This window comes from Corylus avellana, chromosome 7 (assembly GCF_965113065.1).
Source record: "Corylus avellana chromosome 7, dhCorAvel1.hap1.2, whole genome shotgun sequence".
NCBI classification, from domain to species: domain Eukaryota; kingdom Viridiplantae; phylum Streptophyta; class Magnoliopsida; order Fagales; family Betulaceae; genus Corylus; species Corylus avellana.
The window spans coordinates 8,365,550-8,390,001 of record NC_142496.1 but is presented as its reverse complement, the minus strand read 5'-3'; the positions used below and the strand labels follow the sequence as shown (position 1 = coordinate 8,390,001).

Sequence of the window (24,452 nt, the reverse complement as noted above, 5' to 3'; positions counted from 1 at the left end):
TTACTCATATTTCTTCTACAAATTTAATAAATCAACTATTAGATTTGTGAAATGCACCATTGACGTTTGTCATTCACCGTCCCAATTTTCTATCTTAACTCTATTTTGTAAGAAATGGGCTCTAGGGTCTCAGATGTTCCAAGCTAACAAGTCAAGCTAGTCTGGGCCTTTCCAATGGACAACCAAAGGCAACAAGCAACGCTTTAATGTATATGCAATAAGCAATTCAATGGAGTATTACAAACTAAATTTGTTGTATATGTATGCAAAACATGGAAATAAAAAGAAGAAGAAAGAGAAAAGGTCAATATCTTTCTCTGTGCAACATTGTAGCAGCTCACTGTATGTTCAATTAGCAGTATTAATTAGATCTACTGAAGTTTATAATATTAAACAGATATGCCCTTTGTGTAGTTTAGACCAACTTCACTTAGCTCCCACATTAAGGGGGCTTCTCTCTGTTTTTTTTTTTTTTTTTTTTTACATGTCCACGTAAGGAAAAGGGGAGGGGAACTAATGACTTCCACTTCATAAGACGTGGTACACAGTCGATTGAGCTACCCCTCGGAGACAGGGGGTTGGCTCATTCACAATGAATGTCTAAAACAAATTTTGTTTTTCTAGATGAGATATTTAATCATTTATAATAAGGCATTGTTTGTTAAAGAACATGGCAACACGGTACTACTCATTTATTTTAAATTAAAAAAATAATAATGATTGATATAGAAAAGTGAAAAAATAGTACTGAAAAATTAAAAAAATTTATTTTGTAGTGATTTTTTTATTTAAATAGTAGTAAAAAGTAAATAATGTAATATAAAAAGTGAGATGAATAGTATTTACTAGAATGGTGGTGTTTGGGGACTAGCCCTGGCCCAAGTTCTAGAATCCATAGTGGTGTCGCGGGAGGAACACCCAGTGAGTCACAGTCTCACGGAAAAGGATCGTCTCCAGTCCGTTTGGACCCGAGGGAATTCAGTCCCTGCATTATTAGGGGCATTATTGTCCAAAATGTTTTTTTTTTTTTGGACAATAATGCCCCTGAATTAACAGGGACTGGGTTTGGACTGGAGGAGGTTACAGTCCGTGAGTCACAGACGAGCTGGCCTGAGGATGGGAAACAACAAAGTCACCGCTGAGCACTTCCTCCCATAACAATTTGCAATTCTTGTGCCTTTTCTGACTCAAATTCAGCGTCAACATCTCCCTCCATGTCGCGAAGTCCAGGAAGGGCAGAGAATCCAGCAAGCCTTGGCTCATGCTGGGAAAGGGAAGGCTGCTGGGTAGAGGCACTTTTGGGCATGTCTATATTGGGTTTAACAGGTATATACCCTAAAAACAAAATTCTTGGATCCACTATGTCTTTCGATTTTTACTCAGTCACATATAAATGTATAATACTCAATAGGTAATGTAGATCTTTGAAATGTGTGTACACATTTTTAGAGGACCTGATAACAAAAAAATGCATCACAGAGAAGCCAGTGTTGTTGTCACTATGATGCCTAGTCTGATGCGTCACTTCTTATCAAAAAGATTAAAAAGAAATTTCATAGAATTCCTTCCTTCAATTTTAGCATGGAAGTGAAATGAATTGATAAGTTTGATGTTTGATGGTTGAAATGATCAATTGCATGAGCGCTTGTTTTCATATCAAATATGATTAATTTTGTTTGTTAATATCTGGTGCAATTAATATCCTCATCCCTTTTTATTTTCAAATTGTTGGTCATTAATGGAGTTTGTGCATATCTAATTTTATAATCTCAATTGGTTTAGAGAAAATGGTGATTTGTGTGCAATGAGGGAGGTTACATTATTTTCAGACGATGCAAAGTCCAACGAAAGCGCTAAGCCATTAATGCAGGTAACTTGATCTCCAGTGGATTTAAGAAATTTTCTATTGTTTGAATGATTAAGGTTTTGGCTTTTCTATAACTTTGGCCAAATAAATCATTTAGTGGCTTGTTTTGATTGAAGGCAGTTATTACCTTCTGTTTTGGCAGGAAATTGCTTTATTGAGCCGTTTACGACACCCAAATATTGTGCAGTACTATGGGTCTGAAACGGTAGGCTTGAAGTTTATCTCTACTTATTTAGATCTGAGGCATTAAGCATTCTTTATAACTTACGAGTTAATCTATATATATGTTTGTAATTATTGTATTATATGGTTTTGAAATATCTTGCAAAATGCATGCCTTGGATGACACTGACTTTAAAGAAGTCGTAAACATAAATCTTCTATGGTGGTTCGTGAGTCTCATGAACTTTTGAGAACTAACTTTTTTGTTACTTTGAATTGCCTAATTGCATACTACTATCAAATTGATGTGAGGTAGTGCTGCGTCGTGGGCAACATCATATTTTTAATTGTTCATTCAAGTTATCAGTGTATACTAAAGTTTTAAAAACTTCTTGAACAGGTAGGCGACAAACTTTATATACGCCTTGAGTATGTATCTGGTGGCTCTATTTATAAACTTCTCCAACAATATGGACAATTGGGCGAAGCAGCACTCCGGAGTTATACTCAGCAAATATTGTCAGGGCTTGCATATCTACATAATAAACAAACTGTCCACTGGTGAATTGAGTTATCCATTTTCTTGATGTTGTAATTCAAAACAAAAACCTGCTTCTACGATTTTTAGTCTGCCCAACTTAAACGTGGTCATCTTTTTAAACTGGATTTTTTATAGGGATATTAAGGGAGCAAATATATTTGTCGACCCAAATGGCCGTGTCAAGCTGGCAGACTTTGGGATGGCCAAGCATGTAAGTGTAGGCATAATCAATTTTGATTGGAGGTGAGATCGTAACAAAAGCAAATGATATGCATGTTGAATTTGTGAATTGGAATGACTGTTAAAATGGTACATTATACTTGCATGATCAATGTCATAAATCATCAATCAGCAGAATATCAAACCATGTTTGACTTTCATTGTGAGGTTGCATGATCAACCCTGCTTGTCACAACTTATTTGTTTGTGCTTTGCAGATTACTGGGCAGTCGTGCCCATTATCACTCAAGGGAAGCCCTTACTGGATGGCACCTGAGGTCAGAATGTTTCTCGTTTTAGCATGGTTTCCTTAATCATGCCACATTTCTTAATAGTAGATCTTGATTCTCTTCTGCATTGTTTGCCCAGGTTATACGGAACTCAATTGGGAGCAACCTTGCAGTGGATATCTGGAGTCTTGGGTGCACGGTTTTGGAAATGGCCACAACAAAACCACCTTGGAGCCAGTATGAAGGGGTTAGTGGTTTAGTCAAAAGTAGGAGCTTCTAAATTCCTTCCCCACTTCAACACCAACACCAACAACCCAACCACCCCACCCCCACCCCCCCCCCCCCCCCCCCCCCCTTTCCCCCCCCCCCCCATCCCCAGCATTCTCTCATGTATTGGACACATGCATGTCAGTCCATATATATAGAATCTAGGTATTAATCATCTTACTCTTTCTTCTATCTGATCTTTGCATGTTATGGCTTGAAGGTTGCTGCCATGTTTAAGATTGGGAATAGCAAGGAACTCCCACTAATTCCAGATCACCTCTCAGATGATGGGAAGGATTTTGTAAGGAAATGTTTGCAACGCAATCCAGATAATCGTCCTACAGCTCATCAGCTTTTGGAACACCCGTTTGTGAAATATGTTGCACCATTGGAATGACCTATTCTGGGCCCTGAGCCTTCAGATTCACCTGTTGGGGTTACAGATGGAGTGAAAGGTCTGGTATGAAATTTATTTTTACTATAAATGTTAGTCACTTTGTTTTTGTTACAATTTTCATGTATGAATTATGCTATAGTGCAGGTTATCCTGCTTCTCCTTTAATATGCATATTGCAATTTATCAAGCTGCACTGCTCCCAGATGTTTGTGCGTCAGGGAGTGTCTATGAACTTGGCTAAGTATTGTAAGAGAGTGAGATATCACATGGATTTTCTTACTTTCAATCTTGCTTATTTAATTAAGTGTAGTTTGGTGTTTTGAGTGTTGTATATAAGATACTTATCCCAAAAAAAAAAAGAAAAAGAAGGGTTAAATACCTTTTTTGTACCTATGGTTTGGGCCAAAATCAACTGCTCACCTCGGTTTCAAAAAGTGTCACATGCCTAGTAAACCGACATACCAACTTGATACTTCCATCCAGGTTTCATTCAATTTTTTAATAAAACTTCATTGCGCGTAAAAACGAGACACCTATTTGTGTGCCATATATGGGAGACAACTCTTCGTATCACAGGTGATACTTGTGGTATTAAACCACATCATATGCCAAAAATATTAAAAAATTACCAAACTAAATTTTTACCCAAACAAAAACAAAAACAAGATTTAACCAAATTGATTCAACCCTATTTTTCTTGTTGTCCCCAAATCACATGAACAGGTTTGAAGAGAGTAGTGAAAGGCGAGGGGGAGACTGTTGTTTCAAGGTTAAGACAAGATCGATGAGGATGACTGATTAACCATACAACCACACGTACCCCACCTGTATGTTGATCATTGATGTTTTCTATAATTTGTGATAGGCTCTGAATCTGTTAGTGATTTTCTCAGATATTAAACAGTTTGAGAGGGGAAGGTTGTTCATTTCTTCAACAATAGGACTTGAGTATAAGTGATCTCCGGTATTTGGCTTGAGATCAAGGCCATCTTCTCGGACGAATCAACCTTGGTCATCTGGTCACAGACCGTCACTTCCTCATCAAGCTCGGCGAGGTGGTGCACATGATGCTCATGGAATTTGAAACGGCAATCCATGAAGAGTCATTGAAGATTGTCGTCCCCAACGGTGGGGTCCACCCGCTCACACGCTATGTGATGAACTACATCTCTTTCCTCACCAATTACAGTGGCGTACTCGCTGATATAGTTGCTGACTAGGCATTAACAATGCAAGCTCTGTTACCCAAATCCTACTTCAAGAGCCCCGAGTTAGACGATAGTCCGGATTGCGTGGCTAATCCTCGTACTTCTCTTCAAACTCGAGGGCAAAGTTGAGCACTAGAAGACGTGGCACTGTCGTACTTGTTCTTGGCCAACAACCTTCATTATGTCGTCGTTAAGGTCCGCACGTCGAACCTAAAGCTCCTCCTTGGCGATGAATGGGTAGTGAAGCATGAGTCAAAGGTCAAATAGTACACTACCAACTACGAGGGATGGGTTGGAGCAAGGCTTTGGTGTCATTGCCAAAAAAATAAGGTTGAATCGATTTGGGGAAAAATGATAAATGGTTTCAATCTTGTTTGGGTTTAATCTTGTTTTTGTTTTAGTCTAGGTAAAAATTTGTGTGATTTGAGAAGAAAAGGGGAAAACTGGAGTTGATTCAGATTCGTGTTATTTGGGGAAAAAAGAAAACTAGGGTTTGGTTTGGGGAGACACGAATGAATTTGGGCTTGCTACGATTTGGTTTTGATTCAATTTTTGTTAATTTTTGTTTTAAATTTAGTTTACATAATTTTTTTAATATTTTCGACATTTGAGGTGGCATAAATACCGCAAGTACCACTTGTGATATAATGACACGTCATAAGATGTGATGAGTTGTCTTACATATGTGGCACACGGGACAACTGGCGTGTTTTAGGAGCATTGACGTGGAGCTTTGTTAAAAAATTGGATAGAACCTAGATGGAAGTACCAAGTCAGTATTTTGGTATACTAAAGGTATTACCTATTACACTTTTTGAAACTGAGGTGGCCTGTTGAATTTAGCCCAAACCATAGGTATTGAAAAGGTATTTAACCAAAAAAAAAAAAAAAAGAAGTTTTATATAAGTTGTAATAGGAGGTTGGCACAGGAAAAAAAAAAGGGGGTAAAGTTCACTTAACCCCCTCAAACTATCACCCCAATGACAATCTACTCCCTAAACTATCAATTGCGATAATTTACCCCCAAAACTACCAAAACAATGACAATGTATTCCAAATTTTTAAAAAAATGACAAAATTACCCTTACTAAAATAAAAACAAAAATACTAATATTTAATTTTCTTTCAAATTTTTAAGAGTATTTTTGTCTTATTGAAAATTCTATAAGGGTAATTTCGTCGTTTTACTAGCATGGGGGGTACATTGTCATTGTTTTGGTAGTTTGAGGGGTAGATTGTCATTGTAGTGATAGTTTGAGGGGGTTAAATAGACTTTACCCAAAAAAAGAAAAGAAAAAGAAAGTGGAATGTATGTAAAAATCTCTCGTTAACATAATCCTTGGCTAGGGATGGAAGGTGGTGAAAGACACGAAGAATTCTAGTACCTCCTATCAATGGAGTATTAACTTCCTCAAAGCGGCTCATGGGAGAGGGACCCCTTTACCTCTTCTTACACTTTGTTGTATTCCTTTCAAGAGAGGGGTATTTGATGTTAGATCTTCCTATAATGTTCTTGTTTCCCATTATAATACTCCTTTCCCTTGGGGGAGTATTTGGCCAAGTTAAACACCACCAAAATCTGTCATCTTGCACATTTTGGTATTTGTTTTAATTGTTTTGAGTTTATAGAAGTTCTCTATGCTATATGGATATAAAATGTTCGAAACAGTACTACATTTATACTGCGACAAGCTTTCATAAGGCTTATTATCTCGCTTATAAACCCTTTTCCCTATTTAATTAGAAAAAAAAAAGTCCGCATCATTTCTATTTATATATGTAAATTACGCAAAATATGAAGAAACTTAAGCATTTTTAAAAGATTTTAAAACCTTTGGGGTGGTCACAATACCCGTCTTAATAGTACTTTGTCACCGATTTCTAAAACCTTATTTTCCAAAACTATTGAACATACCAAAATATGATTGCAGATATTTAGTTTGATTTAATGATTGTTATTAAATCCCTTAATTTGACAAGAAATGGTAAATTTAATTAATATTTTAACAATAATAACCAGTAAAATAGAAAGTTAATTTTATAATAACTCTTTTAAACCTTGATCCGCTAACTATTCAACGAATATGACCTTCATTCTTAATTCAGAAGTTCATCAAATTTATGTGGGTGGAAAAGCAACGGTATTGACAATTCAACAAATGATAGAAAACATATTAGTTATGGAAATGATAGGTGTTCTCCTTGTCCTATGTGGATATTATTTTCTAAAATCTAAGCGAGAGAAATAAGGTCGACTTTCTTTTTTGTTTTTTTAGAAAATAATATTTACCTATGACTATGAAGACACGAGGAGAACACTTTAAGAGCACCTAGCATTCCCCAACTATTAAGTTCAATTAAAGCATTTGGTTTCGGGCGGTAAACATATTTAAGGAGAATGGTATGCATAAGATGAATCGAAAGAATCTGGACTTTTTATTGGTTAATTTGAGTATGATCTTGCGTTTCCTGCATAAAAAAAAAAAGGACCAACAAAAAAGGTTCAAGAAACTTGTTTTCTTCCTTCAATTACTGTGAAGAACATGAGGTTGATGGCACTAGAAAGTTTCTATTTTTAAACAGAGATCACAACATCGAATCGAAACAGGAAAGTTAATTAAAAACCAAATTTCAGTGAATTTATTTTAAGTTTCATCAAATTCAACTTGAAAAAAATTCGCCACTGAGTTCTTGTTCTTCCTACCTTCACAAAAGACTCCAAGGAACAACTCTGCAAGCCTCCAGGAAAGTGACGCCACTGACTTCAAGGCTTATTGCGGCTTGAGTGACACCCTTTAACTCAAGGGCTAATCACTCTGCCCTTTACAGCAAAACATGGGATCTCAATCACTTATTTCTGGGCTCTTTTCCTGTGTGTACAGTAACAGCAGTCCTAGTAACATAGGTTTCAGCTCAATGTAGATAACGTGTAATCTGTTTTAGTTGTAGTATTTTATTTGTATTCAACTTCTCTAAGTTCAGTCATATATATATATATATTGAACTTGTAGGATTCTTAACTATAGGATCTTGTAAATTGGGTGGAAATCCGGTGGAGAATAAGAGACTCTAGAATGCAGAAAAACCAAAGAGAAAACTAGACAAAAGATTAACGTAAAAATAGAATGGATAATCTGCATTCTCATAGGATTCTGTTTATAGAGTCCCAATACAACTCTTGGTCAAGAGTTACCACTCTTGACCTGCTATCTCCACCTAGAAGTAATTTTACCTTCTTGTAAATCTATATGATCTGGTGTGGGGATGACCACACTAATAATAGTGTGATCATCTTGTGCACCATCACATTACAACCAAAAACTCTATTGGGGTTTTCATTCTTTACCGTTTTCAAAATCAAATTCTAAGAAATACCCAGATATAGAATGACCAGATAAAAAATGAAAGCACTCACCGAAACCTTTGAAACTCGAGAATTATTTATGGAACACTCAGATCCAAGTGGACGAAACCAGACTAATCGATCAACAAGCAAACGAATATGAACAACAAAATTAGAGTTTCTCAGAGATATAAACAGAGAGAGAATTCTAGAGAGAGGAAGAGAAGGGACCGTTAGAGAGAGGGAGAGAATGACGATTCTTCTTATGCTAATGGGGTTTCTCTCTCTCTCTCTGGACTGTATGCGTTTTGAATTTGGTGCCTCCAACGGCTAGTTCCTCTTCTCCGTTTGTTTTCGTATTTTAATAATATATCGACTTTCTCTTCGTATTTATCTTACGTTTTCACGAGTTAATTGCCGAGTATTTAAAGTTGTCCGGGTTTCAACTTTCAAGCTCTAACGGTTTTGTTTTATTTTTTGTTAATTTAATTGAATTCACCGAAAAAAAGGAGAAAAGGCAGAACTTTACATTGCTCGGGTACTCCCTACGAATCTGAGTTATTATGTTTGCTCCCCAAGCAATCTGGAGTGTTTTAATAGGCATCTTTTTGAAATAAGCTAGAAAAGATTTGGTCACTATCTCAATAAACTTTTTGAACCTAACTAAAATAAGGTAGGCCCCCACTTTTTCCTATTCTAAATATCAATAATTCATAATTTTCTAAAGATTTATGAGTATCGAAGGGTCTTAGGCCTCTCTCAATCCCAAAAACTAGCTCAAGATGTAAGACTTTTCCTCACACTTATAAAGTGATCACTAACTTCTTCAACAACCGATGTGTGATAACCCCAACAATCTCCCCCTTACACATCGGGCCCTGAGTCGGAGCAACGACAACCCGTTTCTCCCATGGACTGTTGAGCCGAGACTTGTTGGTAAACCTAGGCTTTGATACCAGTGTTAAGTGGTCTTAAGCCTCTCTCAACCCCAAAAGGTAGCTTAAAAGGTAAGGCTTTCTCTCACACTTATATACTGACCACCAACCTCTTTCACAATCGATGTGAAATTACCCCAATGTACAATGAGAAACCAACTTTGTCCTATAGCTTATAAAGCTATTGAATAACCCCAATTGTTTTTTGTTAGGTTTTTATGCTTATTAGAAAGTTCGCGTGAGAGCTTTCCTAAAGTTTTTGGTTGAGTGCGTTTCCATAAAAATAGGGTGTCAAGGCGGTTACGTACGGTTAGCGGTTAACCGTAACCGCCTTAGCGGTTAGTAGATTTCACTAACCGCAACTGCTAACCGCTTAGCGGTTAACGGTTAGCGGTTAGTGAAATAGATAACCGTTTGCTAACCGCTTTTTTAAATTTTGATTTTTTTTTTAATTTTTTAAGCGTTTTTGGGCTTTTTTTAACCTTTTTTTTTTTTTGAGCCCAATTGCTATAAAAAGAGCCCATATTAAAAAATCAAAAATATTTGACCCAAAATTTACATCTACTTGTACTTTAAAAAAATTTCCTTAAATATTAAATCATAACCGGTTAACTTTTTTTTTTTTTTTTTTAAAAAAACAACATAAAAAAAAAAAAAATTCAACACAACATATAAAAAAAAGGTTCAGAATTTAGACAACTGTCACAACATATAATGATAATACATTAATACTTAAATTGTATTTATAAGTAACACATTGGTCTCGACGATAAAAAAAAAAAAAAAAAAAATCCAATGTCAATTACTTAATTTGATATTATACGAATCATATCATCATTGTACATTAATAATATGATTCACTTGAAGTCTTGAATAAAATATTTGAATTGTCATTAAATCATATGATTAAGTATTGATATTATACATTTATATTATTCATATGCATATGTAGACTTACATAAGTCCTTATAGTATATATAGACTTATAAGTTTATAACATACATTGGAAATAAGTCTCTAGATATTTAATTGTTGTATTAGTATGAATTGGTATACTTATGAGTTATGTCATATTATATATGTGTAATTTGTTATTATATAATCAAATGATTTAATGATCAATTGATCATGTGATATAATCATATAAATTATAGTGATAATATATTAATATTCAAATTGTGATTTAATTATTTTTTAAAAAAAATTGTGATTTAATGATCAAGTGATTATATGATATAATCATATAAATTATAGTGATAATATATTAATACTCATATTGTGATTTAATTATTTTTTAAAAAAATTGTGATTTAATAATCAAGTGATTATGTTATATGTATAAATATTTTTATAATTATAATTATAAAAATATATTATATTAAAAGGCGTTTAGCAGTTACGGTTAGTAAAGCCAATAATCGCTAGACGGTTATAGCGGTTAGGCGGTTAGCTGTTAATACTGTTAAACTGTTAAGCGATTAGCGGTTATAACGGTTTGCGGTTAGCGGACAATTTTTAACCGCCCGCATTGACACCCTACATAAAAATGGCTGAAAAAAGGCTTGATAATTATGTTGACTAGTGACTCAATGAGTGTAATTGGAATAGTAAAGGACAAAATGGAATCTTCATAGTTGTGTCTGCTGACGAACTCAAACGAATCTTGTTGTGTGAAATTGTTTAGGAAATTAGCAAAATTTTAAAAGTCACACATGAAGGTACGAAATCTATCAAAAACCCAACCAAGACTTCTGATGTTGACTTCTAAATTTGAAAATATTTAAATGAAAGATGATGAGAATTTTATGCCCAATTTAATGATGTTGTGAACTCTTCCTTATTATAGATCAGGAATATCCTAAGGAAATGTTTAGACTAAAGGTGACCGCTATAGGGAAAAGCAAGGACTTAGATTCTTTTGTCAGTATCTTTTAGTTTATGATTATATAATCTACATCTTAATTTCTTCCATGCCAGGCCTTTCTCTCTCTTTAGTTATGAAGAAAATTGAGCGGAAACAACAATCTAAAAAATCAATACGACTTTGAAGCGTGTTTGAATACTATTTTTAATGTGATAATTGCCTCCTACTTAAAAGAGTTTGTTGTTGGATTATAGGCAATTCATCTCCAAGATACAGCAAAGTCACCAACTACAGATATCAACGCTACAATATTATGCACTTGACTTAAGAGAATGAGATAAATTAAGTTACAAAATTCGTAGGGTAGATCCCCTATTTGTAGATTTTGAAAGAGCACTTAATTGAAAAGTTACAAATTTTCAATTTACAGTTGCAAATAGTTAAATATAAATAATATAGTTACAACTGCCAACATGCTTGCAATAGGCCTAAAGGTTCAAAGGCACTTATTACAACAAGAGTGACAATGGTTTGACTCCCCGCGGCTGCGCCCAAGCATGGCCGTTACGTGTCCAAACCCGGCTTGATGAAATTAAAATGAAAGAAATTGGTACGTTTGTAATATAAATACTGGTGAAGGCTTTTACCGTCAAGCCGGCCACTTAACCACATCTTTAATATAACAATATAGGGTAAAGTTCTCTTAACTCCTTTAAATTAACATTTCAATGACAATTTTCTCTCAAACTCAAACTATCAATTGCGATAATCTCTCTCCCAAACTACCAATATCAATGACAATGTACTCACTAATTGTAACTAAATGACAAAATTATCTCTATAAAATTTTAAATCAGACTAAAATACCTCTAAAAATTTGAAAAAGCATTAAATATATTTAAAATAAAAAATTAAATATATTTAATATAAAAAAATAAAAAATAAAAAAATTGAAAAAAAAAACAGGGTGGTTCTTTTGAACCACCCCATGGGTGGCAGGGGGTGGCTCCAGGTGCATGGGTGGCCGAGCCACCCTAGATGTTTCTGGGGGTGGTCACAATCAACTTGGGGGTGGCTCGGCCGCCCCCTAACACTTTTGGGGTGGCCGGCTACTGCCAAAAAACTTTTTGGGGGTAGCCGGCCACCCCTAGAAACATATGGGGGAGCTCGGCCACCCCAGTAATGAGGCTAGGGGGCGAATTTTCCGCCCCTGCCACCCATGGGGTGGTTCTTCCTGTGGTTTCATTTTTCCGTTTTTAATTTTTAATATATTTAATTTTTTTTTCTTTTTTATAAATTGAAATAAAGAATTAAATAAATTTTAATATTTTTGTTTTAATTTTAGTAATGATAATTTCATCAATTTATGAGTCTTGGGAGTACATTGTCATTGATTTGATAGTTTGGGGAAGAGATTGTCGCAATTGATAGTTTTGGAGGGAAGAGGAAATGGAGATTATCTTTAGAGTGTTAGTTAAACCACATCTTTAATATAACAATCTATAAATAGTTATCATACTTACTTTATACTCTTTTGTCACAAATTAAAAATTGTGCCTCTCTTCGTTTAAATAATCATTTAGCTATTTTCTCATGTAGATAAGATACATGAGTGGACCCTGTATTATACTTAAAAAAGAATTGGTTAATTTTACGATAATTATAAAGCTATTGATAGTATGTTGCTCATTGTATACATGATAATATGCTAATCAAGGTCCACATAATGTGAATATAATTTTATAAAAAGGGTATTTTAGAAAAATCGGTTAAAATCTAATTCTATTCCAGCATCTTATTATGTTGTACCAAACCAAACTGTGAAATGCATATTAATCAAGGATTCTATTCTTATGTTGTCACCAAACAAAGTAATTCTTGGTAATATTCATTGCTATTCCTGAGTAATCAACATTTCATTCGCACTATGATCCTTACTTATATGATACTAACTATACTTGAAAAAACAACATGAATATATAATTGTATTGACAATTTTTCTTATTAACTCACATTATCTAAAAAATGGTATAAATAAACAACTAAAACCGCACGTGATTCTCTTATGCTTAAAAGTTAGAAGTCTATTGAGCTACTCATTTGAAAAAGATGCTTATTGAAAACATTCTAGATTGCGCAGGGAGCAAACAGGATAACCCGAATTCGTAGGGGTACCCGAGCAATGTAAAGTTCTGCTTTTTGTCCTTTTGTCGGTGAATTCGATTAAATTAACAAAAAAATAAGAATAAAAAAATAAAACAAAACCGTTAGAACTTGAAACCGGTACCGGACAACTTTAAATACTCGGCGATTAACTCACGAAACGTAAATGAAAATACAAAGAGAAAATCGATAAATTATTAAAAAAAAACAAAACAAACAGACAAAGAGGAACTAGCCGTTGGGGGCAGAAATTCAAAAAGCTCAGAGACAGAGAGAGAGAGAGAGAGAGAGAGTGAAAAGCCCCAATAGCTTTTGATTTTGTTTCATAAAGAGTAAGACAAAGAGCACTCAAACCCTAGAATAATCGTCATTCTCTCTCTCTCTCACTCTCTCTCTTTCTCTCTCTAACGCTCCCCTCTCTTCCTCTCTCTAGAATTCTCTCTCTGTTTTATATCTCTAAGAAATTCGAATTTTGTTCTTCGTGTTCGGTAGCTTGTCCATCGATTAAACCGGTTTCGTCCACTCCGATCTCAGTGTTTCTCGAAAATTTCGAGGGTTTCGGTGAGTACTTTCCTTTTTGTGATTTTTATTATTTTGTCTTGGTCTTTCTATATTTGGTTAGATCTCAGAATTCGGTGCTGAAACTCAGTGGTGAATCGAAGAAATGTTTTTTTTTTTTAAAAAAAGTTTCCTTATTTGATACTGTGTGTTTAAAGTTCTGTTTCTGTTTTAGTTTTCAGGTTGAATTTGATGAAATTGAAAATAATGTCAGTGAAATTTGGTTTTAATTAACTTTCCTTTCATGATTCGATCGGTCTCGGTGATCTCTGTTTAAAAATGGAAACTTTTTGTATTTCTTTTTTTTTTTTTGGTTGTTTTAGGGTCAATCAACTTCACGTTCTTAACCTCATCTGAATAATCTTCAAAATGCTGAAAAATTTGGTGATTTAACCTCGTTTGAAGTCGAAAATGAGTAAGAAATTGGAGAAACGGTGTTTTTTTTTTTTTTTTTTTTAAACAAAATAAAAAATAAAAAATAAAAAATATTCGTGTAGTGGTCTCCAAAATGAGGAATAAATGAGATAATTTCGATTTTGCAAGTCGACAAGCTTATCTGGATTCGTTTGGACTGTTTGATCCAGAAAATCTGAAACTGTGGAAGCTTTTGCTTTTCTGATCACTATATGCGCTTGATATTATGCTTTGGTATGTATTAGTTGTCAGTGTTCTCCTTCAAAACAACTCAAAAGAAAAAGAAATTAATTTTGTGATTGATTGGAATGTTGAGGGCAACTATCTGGGAAATAAATTCTGGGAAATGTGTGTATTGCCTTTTTCTGATACTCTTTGGAGGTTTTTGTTGGATTGCTTTTATAATGAATCTTAATGAACCGACTATAAGGAATTTCACCCAAGTTCGTTTAAATAATTATCTGATTGTAGTTGTTTTTTCATAGACTGACCCATGATTGATTTTCACAGATACATTTGGATCTGGCAGAGAGTTCAATTCTATAGCCTCTTGTGGGTGAGGCATAGTTTCCATTTCTGCTTTGTGCTCTTGTTAGTTCAACCTTTGGGGAGCACAGCAACAGATTTTAAGCATAAAAATGACTGTTAGAACTCCAGGAACACCAGCTTCAAAGATAGAGAGGACACCAGTATCAACCCCAGGGGGGCCAAGAGCTAAGGAAGAGAAGATTGTAGTTACAGTACGGTTAAGGCCTTTAAGCAAAAGGGAGCAGCTAGCAAAAGACCAAGTAGCATGGGAGTGCATTGATGATGATACTATTGTTTATAAACCACTACCTCAGGATCGTTCAGCTCAACCAGCCTCATTCACATTTGGTACCATAATTTCTCATTTATAAAAACTTATTTTCTTTTGGTTTATGGTTTCAAAAGTAGCATTTGACTAAGTTCTTCTTGCTGCAGATAAAGTTTTTGGTCCTGCTAGTCTAACTGAGACAGTATATGAGGAAGGAGTAAAGAATGTTGCCCTCTCTGCTTTGATGGGCATCAATGGTAGCACATATTCGTTAATTCATTTATCTTGATTAACTTTTGGTTTTGTTTCTGAATTGAATAATCATTTTATCATATCTTACAATGCAGCAACCATATTTGCATATGGACAAACTAGCAGTGGTAAGACATACACAATGCGGGGAATAACAGAGAAAGCAGTTAATGATATCTATAGGCATATCATGAATGTAAGCCTTTATCAGAACCTAATGCTATTGTTTCCTTTATTTTGGACTCTTGCTAAGAAACCTCACCTGCTGCTTAAATTCTATGCAATGGCGGAGCTTGGGTGGGGTTGGAGAAGACCCAAACAAGATAATTGGTTAATTTGTCATGAGGCCAAGAAAACTCATAAAGTTATGATGATATATGATATTTATACCTAATTCATGATATAAATAACAAAACAAATGATTATTTATTAGTTGTATATGTATGGAGTATTTAGTAATTCTTGAGACACTTATTTGCAGATGTAGACAAACGTTGGGTAGCTACAAAATATTTCTTGTCAAGACTAGTACTGGCTGGTGCAAAAGAAAAAAAGAATAATTATCCTATTTAGTTTATGATATTTTTGCTCTATGATATTTTTTAGTTTTATGACTACCTTCTTGTTTATACTTTCAAAGATCAAGTGGGGTGCCAGATCTTTGTATATATGTAAATTAGGCTAACATATGAAGAAATTTAATCATCTCTAAAAACCTTTGGGGCGACCACAGTTTAAACCCCCTGCCCTAATGGTACTCTGCCACCAATTCTTTGGTTCATGAAGTTATAACAGTAATTATAGGAATTAAGAAGATTGTGCCTTGCAAACTAATTTTGTGCCTATTTTTCATGGTTGCAGACCCCAGAAAGAGATTTTGCAATAAAAATTTCTGGACTGGAAATATATAATGAGAATGTAAAAGACCTGTTAAATGCAGAATCTGGTCGCAATTTGAAGCTGTTGGATGATCCAGAGGTATGTATTGTCTTTGTAAAACCTTTCCAGTATTTAGAATCAAGTCCTGAGTTTTGCGAGAACTACTCCCCCACATCAACTGAAATTTTTGTCATTCTTCGTTTGCAGAAAGGTACTGTGGTTGAAAAGTTGGTAGAGGAAACAGCAAATGATGATCAACATTTGAGACAATTAATCAATATTTGTGAGGGTAAATAATTCTATCCTTAAGCTTGAGTTAGCAAAGCTTCCATATTATTTGTCGTCTTTGTTGGAACTAATTTTCTTTGGTTTTGTAGCTCAAAGGCAAGTTGGTGAAACTGCCCTTAATGATAACAGTTCAAGATCACACCAGATAATAAGGCTGGTAACTTTCGTGGATCTTAATTTCTTTTGATGCTCTTACATACATTTTTTTCTTCTGACAAGTAACTCATTCGCTGTCTTCACAGACAATTGAAAGTACTCTCCGTGAAAATTCTGATTGCGTGAGGTCCTTTGTTGCAACCTTGGTAAATATAAAAACATTCTTACGTTTATGTGATCATTTAGATTGCATGGATGATTACTTCCATTATAAGTTATTGATAAATTCAATCTGCAGAATTTTGTTGATCTAGCTGGAAGTGAAAGAGCTTCACAGACACATGCAGATGGTGCTAGGCTTAGGGAAGGATGCCATATTAACCTCAGCTTGATGACACTCACAACAGTAATCAGAAAGCTCAGGTCAGAATCTACTATAGCTTACTTTCACATGGGGAGACGGTTTACATGTTTTAAAGCCTGCTTTCATCTTAAATATTTGCTTATATGAATGTTTCAAATATAGTTTCATGTGTTTAGGTGAATTTATGTAAAATTTGTATATTGTGATAAACTCATGTCGATTTCAAGAACAATAAGATCAGAGTAGCACAAGCTAGTCTAATCTGTCTCTAAACTTTGGTTTCCTGGCCTCGCTTGATTTTTAACAATATACTCAAAACTCTTTATCATAAACCTGATATGGTATTCATGCCAATTAAGGTTGAAACCTCCAATTGGTGTCTCAACTACATGCTTTCATACTGTAACGTAAGCAACAGCCAGAACAATGAAAGCCCCAAATTACACATAAATAAACTCCTAATGTTACTAATACAAATTCTCAAATTAACAGTGATTCGATGTGAAACCGCCTAATTAAAGGTTTCGGACCTCAATGTAATCTTTGGCCATTAATTTGAGGAGAAAACAACTGCCTATGCAAACTCCAACTTAAGTGCAATCCAAAACATTAATTGTCAATTAATCTCTTCTAAATCACAACTAAACTCAATAGAGCATTCAAACATAATTCTTGGGAGTTGAATTTCATAATAAAATAATCAATGTTCAACATTCTGCATCAGACCATATTCATACCTGAAACCCTAACATCAATCCTTCATCAATTCATTCCAATCCAGTTGGAACCAAACATACCCGTCAGCGTGCAGCTCTAGGAGGAAATCCGGCCACATCAACCAACAGTTTCTTCTAGAATGACTCAGATCGAGTTGTTGAGTCGGGTAGTATTGACACCGATTCTTATGTGACTCAAGGGAGATATGTCTCATACAAGAAGCATTTTAAAGCTTAGTACTATATTTTTTCTATAGTGCTTAGGACATGATCTTCATACCCTTCTTGACAGCTTATTGGTTTTGATTATATTGATATATATGTCTGATATGTTAATAATCTTTTGGTTGCCTCTTGAATCATTTACATGCAGTGTTGGCAAAAGAAGTGGTCATATACCCTACAGAGACTCAAAGCTTACTCGCATATTGCAGCACTCACTTGGTGGGAATGCACGCACGGCCATCATATGTACTCTGAGTCCAGCACTGAGCCATGTTGAACAATCTCGAAACACTCTCTTCTTTGCCACCCGCGCAAAGGAAGTAACAAACAACGCCCAAGTAAACATGGTACTGTTTCTTTCTTTCTTCTTACTGTGTTGATTTGCATTTACCATTGATTTTTCAAATAAAGACCAATGACGAGTTTTTTTTTTTTTTTTTTTTTTCTTTAAACATATTATCAGGTTGTTTCAGACAAGCAGCTAGTAAAACATTTGCAGAAGGAAGTAGCCAGGCTGGAAGCAGAACTGCGCACTCCTGAGCCATCAAAGGAAAAGGACTGGAAAATTCAGCAGGTATATTGTGATACATTTCTGGACTAATTTTGAGTTGATGGAGTGCAATTGAATCCATGATAGTTATGCCATGTTATTGGTCATGTCTAGATGGAGATGGAAATTGAGGAATTGAGACGGCAAAGAGATCTTGCACAATCTCAGGTGGATGAACTACGCAAAAAACTTCAGGAGGACCAGCAGGTCTGTTTTGTCACTGTCTCTATCTCTCTTTTTCTTACATATACGAGTTAAATCATCACTTATCCCAAAAATTTAAATTGATAGGAAAAAGTAAATTTAATCATTTAATCCATATTTTAATACTTACCCTCACGTGTGAGCTCAAATTCTATTTTAATAACTGAGGCCCAACACGTAAAATATTTAATTGAAATGAGGAGTGAATAACTGAGACAAGGTTCGAACATAAGACCTTTGGCTTTGATACCATTGTTAAATCACTACTTATCATAAAAACTTAAACTTATAGAAATGAGTAAATTTAATCATCTAATCAATACTTTCACAATGCATACAGATGAAATACATGATCAATTTCAACTTACTCTTCCATTTCTGTCATTCAGAGTTCAAACCCATTTGAATCACCCCATCCGTCAGTGAAGAAGTGTCTCTCCTATACTGGTACGCTATCACCAAAACTTGAAGGCAAGGAGATAGGTCGTGTTGACAAAGTAAGAAGCACAATGTTGAGGCAGTCTATGAGGCAATCATCAGCTGCTCCATTCACTCTTATGCATGAGATTCGCAAACTAGAACATCTCCAGGAGCAGCTTGGAGAAGAAGCAAATAGAGCGCTGGAAGTACTACAAAAGGAAGTGGATTGTCATAGACTGGGTAACCAAGATGCAGTTGAAACAATTGCAAAGCTGCAAGCAGAAATAAGAGACATGCGTTCCATGCGTCCACTACCAAAAGAAGTTGGAGTTGGAAACGCAGTTGCTCCTAATAAGAGTGTCAGTGCTAATCTGAAGGAAGAGATTACAAGACTTCATTCACAAGGCAGCACCATCGCCAACCTTGAGGAGCAGCTTGAAAATGTTCAGAAGTCTATAGACAAATTGGTAATGTCTCTTCCAAGTAATTATCACGAGTTTAGCAGTGAATCATTGCCCAAGACTAAGAAGGAACAGAAAAAGAAGAAGTTACTGCCTTTGGCTTCTAGTAATGTTGCCAACCGCCCAAATTTTATAAGATCTCCTTGCTCACCTCTATCAGCTTCTCGGCAAGTTTTAGATTCTGATATTGAAAATATAGCTCCTGAGTATGATGATACTGTGTCCAGTGAGACTCTGCCAGAGTCTGAAAAGGAGACACCAACCAAGAGTGAAGATGGTGGAGATGTCTCATCTAAGGAAAACACTCCTGGCTTTCGACGTTGTAGTTCAGTTAACATGAAGAAAATGCAAAAGATGTTCCAAAATGCTGCAGAAGAGAATGTAAGAAGCATAAGAGCATATGTAACAGAACTGAAAGAACGTGTGGCCAAACTCCAATACCAAAAACAACTACTTGTTTGCCAGGTAAAATTGTATTCACTTGTCTTTCTATTGTTAATTTCTTCCTATTTTGTCAACTTTGATTTCATATGAATTTATTATATATGTCTCTAGGTGCTGGAGCTGGAAGCAAATGAAGCAGCTGGGTACAATTTAGAGGATGAAGAAAACATTGAGGCAGAGGAGCCGCAGGTTTCATGGCAAGTGACTTTTAGGGAGCAAAGGCAGCAGATCATCGAGTTATGGGATTTGTGCCACGTCTCCATCATTCACAGGACCCAGTTTTATTTGTTATTCAAGGGGGACCCTGCAGATCAAATTTACATGGAAGTGGAGCTTAGGCGCTTGATATGGTTGCAGCAGCACCTAGCAGAACTCGGGAATGCAAGCCCAGCTCCCATGGGAGACGAGCCCACAATCTCTTTGTCATCAAGGTAGGTGTTCTTCTTCTCTCCCTCTCTTCTCCTTACAGGCAGCTTATCAAAATTGTTGACACTTGAAATAGAGAACTTTTTTCAATCAAAACTTAAGCTGATAAGAATGGATGAATATAATCATTTGATTTAATGAATGTAATCGTTTTGTTTATATTTTAACACTGCAAAAGTGGATAACATATTGATTTAATCATTTGATTCAAGGCAACTCATTGAAATGAATATTAAATATATATCACCTTTTAGTCGTTCAAGTTGACTGAAAAATAGAATTTTCATCTGGTTGTGATGCGCAGTTTCAGAGCACTTAAGCGTGAAAGAGAGTTCCTGGCAAAGAGGTTGACCTCACGTTTGACAGTGGAGGAGAGAGATGCATTGTACATTAAATGGGATATCCCACTTGACGGGAAGCAGAGGAAGATGCAATTTGTAAGCAAGCTTTGGACAGATCCCCATGATGCTAAGCATGTACAGGAGAGTGCTGAAATAGTGGCAAAGCTTGTAGGGTTCTGTGAAAGTGGCAACTTGTCAAAGGAGATGTTCGAGCTTAATTTTGTGCTTCCATCTGATAGGAGGCCATGGCTTATGGGCTGGAATCAAATCTCAAACCTTCTTCATTTGTGATCAAATTACATTTTGTTGACATTGTTATCTCTTGTACATGCATATGAATTTTTGGAGCTTTCCTCCAAAATGTCCAAGCTCTTATTTTTGTGACTCATGGAGGTGACTCATGGAGCACGCTATGTATGATGATGATGATGGCTCCGGATATTAATTTTTGTAATTTTCCTATTTGAATAAAAGAATCGATTCTTTTCGCTTCCTTCTGATTTAGACAGTTAAAGTATTGATTAAATGATTAAACTTACTCTTTTTTATATGCTTAAATTTTGGGATTAGTGATGATTTAGACCAACACTGGCACTTTTCATCCAATACCAAACAGCTATCTAGTTTCTAATTCTTTCCAATTAGCTATATGTGTTTTTCGGGCATTTTTCTCTTCTATATTTTTAAAAGTTGTGTGAAATCTCAATGATATTGTGGCCTCTCAAGCAGAATCATCAGGTAGTGAGAGGAAAAGGTCAAAAGGAGATCGAAATGACTCATCAATAAAGTGAGGGATTTCTTTTAAACCGTAGGGTTCTCCCTCGGCCATTCTATTGGACAAGGCTCTTTTGCTCAATTCTTGTTGTATTGAGTTCTAATAGCATTGTTTCTTGCTGGTTTAATGTTGTAGTGGGGTTTTTACTTTGTACTCTTGATTTTTAAGGAATGTCATTTGCTCCGAAAATGAAAAAAAAAAAAAAAAAAAAAAACAGAGGGCTTTCCGACCTTCTTCTCTCCCTTTCCATTGGCGTGATGAGATATTTTATAGTCAAGATTTAATTTTGTTTTCATCTAACCGTCTATATGCTGCGATATCATTTAAAATTTTTAAATGATGTGGTAACATGTTCACCACATGACATATTGTATACCATTAGATAAAACAAAATAACATTTGAATAGTAAATTGGCTCCTCTCCATTTCACTTGAAATACAAAGGATCCTTATCATTCCGGTCTTACGTCTCCTCTCACTCCCCATTTTTCAATAAATAAGCTCTGCACCCTAAAGGGGACCCTCTCCAAGGAAGGAAACAAAATCTCAGTTTTACAATTAATTTGATGTTGGGTGAAAGCTTAGGTAGTGACTTGACCATTTTCCTAATCTTTATTATCTCTAGAGATATATATAGTATAGGACTTGGAGTTCTCAAAACAAGGCTCTCTACTATCTTGAATTCAAATTGTAAAGCACTAACATAAGTAATGTTTATTATGGCGAGACTGTTTGGCGTGTTAGCATAATGAATATATGCCACTTCATCTTGTTTTGTGGCTTTGCCTTTCTTCAGCAAATGCTGGTTTCAATTTTAAGAAATGCAGTTAAACCCTTTTCATGGAATGTAATTATAAGGATTACTGTTGCCAACATGCACATAAATGTGCATACTTCCATTCTCATGTGTGGAAGTGTGGAAAGAACTTCCATTTTGGAAAATTTTCCAACTTCTGAGCAACTTACCTTCTGGAAAAATTTCAATTCATTGTGTTATGCTGATTTATTGACATCTCTGTTTATATTGCACAGTGTCTGATATCTGAATTTAGGAGTTCAAAAAGTATTACTTTGTAATTTTTTTTTTAATTATCTAGTTGGCACCAAAAATGATGTACTTTAGACATAACATGAAAAGTTGTGGTCACAAACATGTTAAAGGTAACTTCTAGTGATCAGCATCCATGAATGACTAATTGGTAAGCTTGGAAAATACAAAAATCCCTCTGCTGTGGTCTTAATGATGGCCTGATATTCAAATTCCACGAAAGCTCATTTATAATTGTCATTATTATGACACAAATTGATCCACAGTCATTGGTTAAGAAACAACAACAGAGCCGTGACAGTCAAGATAGAAGAGGAAGAGATTAGTCATTATTCATATAGTATGCTTGTTTAGTCATTTCTGTGATAATTTAATGAGAAATGCTATATGTACTTCTTGATGTACCACTGAAAATCACCATTTAGTTTTGGACGGGTGATTTTTTCTGTTAAATTAGAAAGTAAGCACTCGAGAGTACATGTAACATTTTTATAATCTAATTATGATGAGAAATTTTGAGTAGAATCTCTATAAACTTTGATGGAAAGATATGCATGTGTGTGCGTGCGTGCATGTGAGAGAGAGAGAGAGAGTAAAGCAGCAGGACATGGTAGCTATGATTCAACAACATTGATTTTGATAGTACATTAGTAGCCTTGCAACAACTAGTATATATGATAATTAAACCACTCCAACAGACTCAATGTGGGAACATGTGTGCATCCATGACCCAACATTATTTCCATCACAAATACTGCTACTACTAGCTAGCATAAGATATATATATAATAGACCACACCAACTTTAACATAAAATTAATTGACCCTCTAATTATCTCCACCCTTGACACAATGCATCAAAGAAGCTTGGCACATATGGGATGGAGAAACATTCCCTTCACTGTTTTCAGCCATCTAGCACTTGGGGAAGGGAGTTCCACAAGTGTTTGCAACTTTCCTTGCATTGGGGGAGTTCACAAACTTTTTGAGATTGGGATTCTTGAGGTATTGGCAGAGGCAGGGTTTCTGTTCCTTGATCTTACTGCAGCAGACTGTAGATGGTGCACTGGAAGATGTGATTGCACTCACACAAGGGCTCAGCTGTGTGGGGTTGCATGTTACTGCCATTGTTACATGTGCTTTAGCAAGGAGCAGCAGCAGCAGAGTGCAGAGTACTGCAATGTATGATGCCTTCATTTTTCACTCACTTGAGGAAAGCTAAAGATGTGTGTATGTGTGTGTGTGAGAATGTGCTTGAGAGAGAGAGAGAGGGGGAGATGTAGAGAGAGATTGAAGGGTGTGTGGTGCATTTGGCTGGGGTTCCCTCTCAATTTATAGGGGAGAGATCAGTAAAAAGGACAGAGAAAAGGAATAGCAGAAGTGAAGGGAATTTCATACCAGTAAAAAACTACCAAAGAAAATTTTTCAATTAAAATAAAAAAGGAAAAGGAGCCTCCTGTTGGGGCCTATTACTTTAAAGTATTTGTTTTTAGAGAATCTATCTTAGATTATAAAAGGGGAAGGGGGGAGGAGACGGCTACACCAACACACAACAAAGAAAAAAGGCAGGACAACCCAACAATAAGCCCTAATACAACCGAATTAGTGTGAGAAAACATAAAATAAAAGAGAATGTGTCAAATGATTGGAAAAGTTGGTCCATTTCTAAAAAGAGGAAATTATTTCACTTCAAAGATCTAGATCCAAGGATTTCAGTCCATTTTATTTTTATTTTTTCTAAAGGGCAGCTCTTCTCACATTCAACTCTTGGCTCTTTGCCCCCACATTGAGCTATGGGAAATTCATGAATGCGTGACAAGGATGTAGAACATTACACAGAAAGCATACAACAAAATTTTTGAACTGCATGCATGTAAACACCTAATATGAGAGAGGGAGGGAAATTGTTCAAAAGAACCATAACACTATAAATTGGTCGAACCAAAGAACACATCAAGTCAAGTTAGAGCATTTCTTCTGTCAAAGGCTTTTGAAATAAT

At 35.4% G+C, this 24,452-nt stretch overlaps 3 protein-coding genes across 10 annotated transcripts; 2 read left to right on the top strand and 1 right to left on the bottom strand.

Annotated features, from left to right (window-relative positions):
- Positions 1 to 981: 981 nt before the first annotated feature.
- LOC132185314 (mitogen-activated protein kinase kinase kinase YODA-like) lies at positions 982 to 5,441 on the top strand. Of its 8 annotated transcripts, none has more exons than XR_015912825.1 (9): positions 988 to 1,326; positions 1,783 to 1,870; positions 2,010 to 2,072; positions 2,430 to 2,590; positions 2,706 to 2,781; positions 3,008 to 3,067; positions 3,159 to 3,266; positions 3,507 to 4,510; positions 4,577 to 5,441. XR_015912825.1 is itself a non-coding variant. In XM_088518200.1 (8 exons), the coding sequence occupies exons 1-8, from the start codon at positions 1,262 to 1,264 to the stop codon at positions 3,521 to 3,523; spliced, it is 657 nt and encodes a 218-aa protein (XP_088374326.1). In that variant the 5' UTR covers positions 982 to 1,261; the 3' UTR covers positions 3,524 to 3,612. The 8 variants fall into 8 exon arrangements, 3 of the variants coding, with proteins under 3 accessions (XP_088374326.1, XP_088374325.1, XP_088374324.1); XR_015912827.1 differs by having other exon boundaries at positions 3,507 to 3,741; positions 4,407 to 5,440; XR_015912826.1 differs by having other exon boundaries at positions 3,507 to 3,746; positions 4,407 to 5,440.
- An 8,141-nt stretch (positions 5,442 to 13,582) lies between these two features.
- Positions 13,583 to 21,017, top strand: HIK (ATP binding microtubule motor family protein). Its single transcript, XM_059597195.2, has 15 exons — positions 13,583 to 13,757; positions 14,679 to 15,044; positions 15,132 to 15,221; positions 15,312 to 15,412; positions 16,078 to 16,194; positions 16,303 to 16,384; positions 16,473 to 16,540; positions 16,626 to 16,685; positions 16,778 to 16,902; positions 17,933 to 18,131; positions 18,248 to 18,358; positions 18,449 to 18,541; positions 18,928 to 19,884; positions 19,975 to 20,294; positions 20,594 to 21,017. Exons 2-15 carry the CDS (start codon positions 14,807 to 14,809, stop codon positions 20,919 to 20,921), a joined length of 2,889 nt encoding a protein of 962 aa, XP_059453178.2. The 5' UTR covers positions 13,583 to 13,757; positions 14,679 to 14,806; the 3' UTR covers positions 20,922 to 21,017.
- Positions 21,018 to 23,046: 2,029 nt separating this feature from the next.
- Positions 23,047 to 23,773, bottom strand: LOC132184835 (Bifunctional inhibitor/lipid-transfer protein/seed storage 2S albumin superfamily protein). Its single transcript, XM_059598608.2, has one exon. It carries the CDS (start codon positions 23,647 to 23,649, stop codon positions 23,368 to 23,370), a length of 282 nt encoding a protein of 93 aa, XP_059454591.1. The 5' UTR covers positions 23,650 to 23,773; the 3' UTR covers positions 23,047 to 23,367.
- Positions 23,774 to 24,452: the final 679 nt, after the last annotated feature.

What these genes read in the sequence shown, in the direction of transcription:
- HIK (XM_059597195.2), top strand. Translation starts at nt 14,807, where the DNA reads ATGACTGTTAGAACTCCAGGAACACCAGCTTCAAAGATAGAGAGGACA. An exon ending in AGGACTGGAAAATTCAGCAG is followed by an intron (nt 18,359 to 18,448) that starts GTATATTGTGAT and finishes GGTCATGTCTAG; the next exon opens with ATGGAGATGGAAATTGAGGA. An exon ending in AACAACTACTTGTTTGCCAG is followed by an intron (nt 19,885 to 19,974) that starts GTAAAATTGTAT and finishes ATATGTCTCTAG; the next exon opens with GTGCTGGAGCTGGAAGCAAA.
- LOC132185314 (XM_088518198.1), top strand. Translation starts at nt 1,262, where the DNA reads ATGCTGGGAAAGGGAAGGCTGCTGGGTAGAGGCACTTTTGGGCATGTC. An exon ending in GTCTATATTGGGTTTAACAG is followed by an intron (nt 1,327 to 1,782) that starts GTATATACCCTA and finishes CAATTGGTTTAG; the next exon opens with AGAAAATGGTGATTTGTGTG. An exon ending in ACTTTGGGATGGCCAAGCAT is followed by an intron (nt 2,782 to 3,007) that starts GTAAGTGTAGGC and finishes TGTGCTTTGCAG; the next exon opens with ATTACTGGGCAGTCGTGCCC.
- LOC132184835 (XM_059598608.2), bottom strand. Translation starts at nt 23,649, where the DNA reads ATGAAGGCATCATACATTGCAGTACTCTGCACTCTGCTGCTGCTGCTC.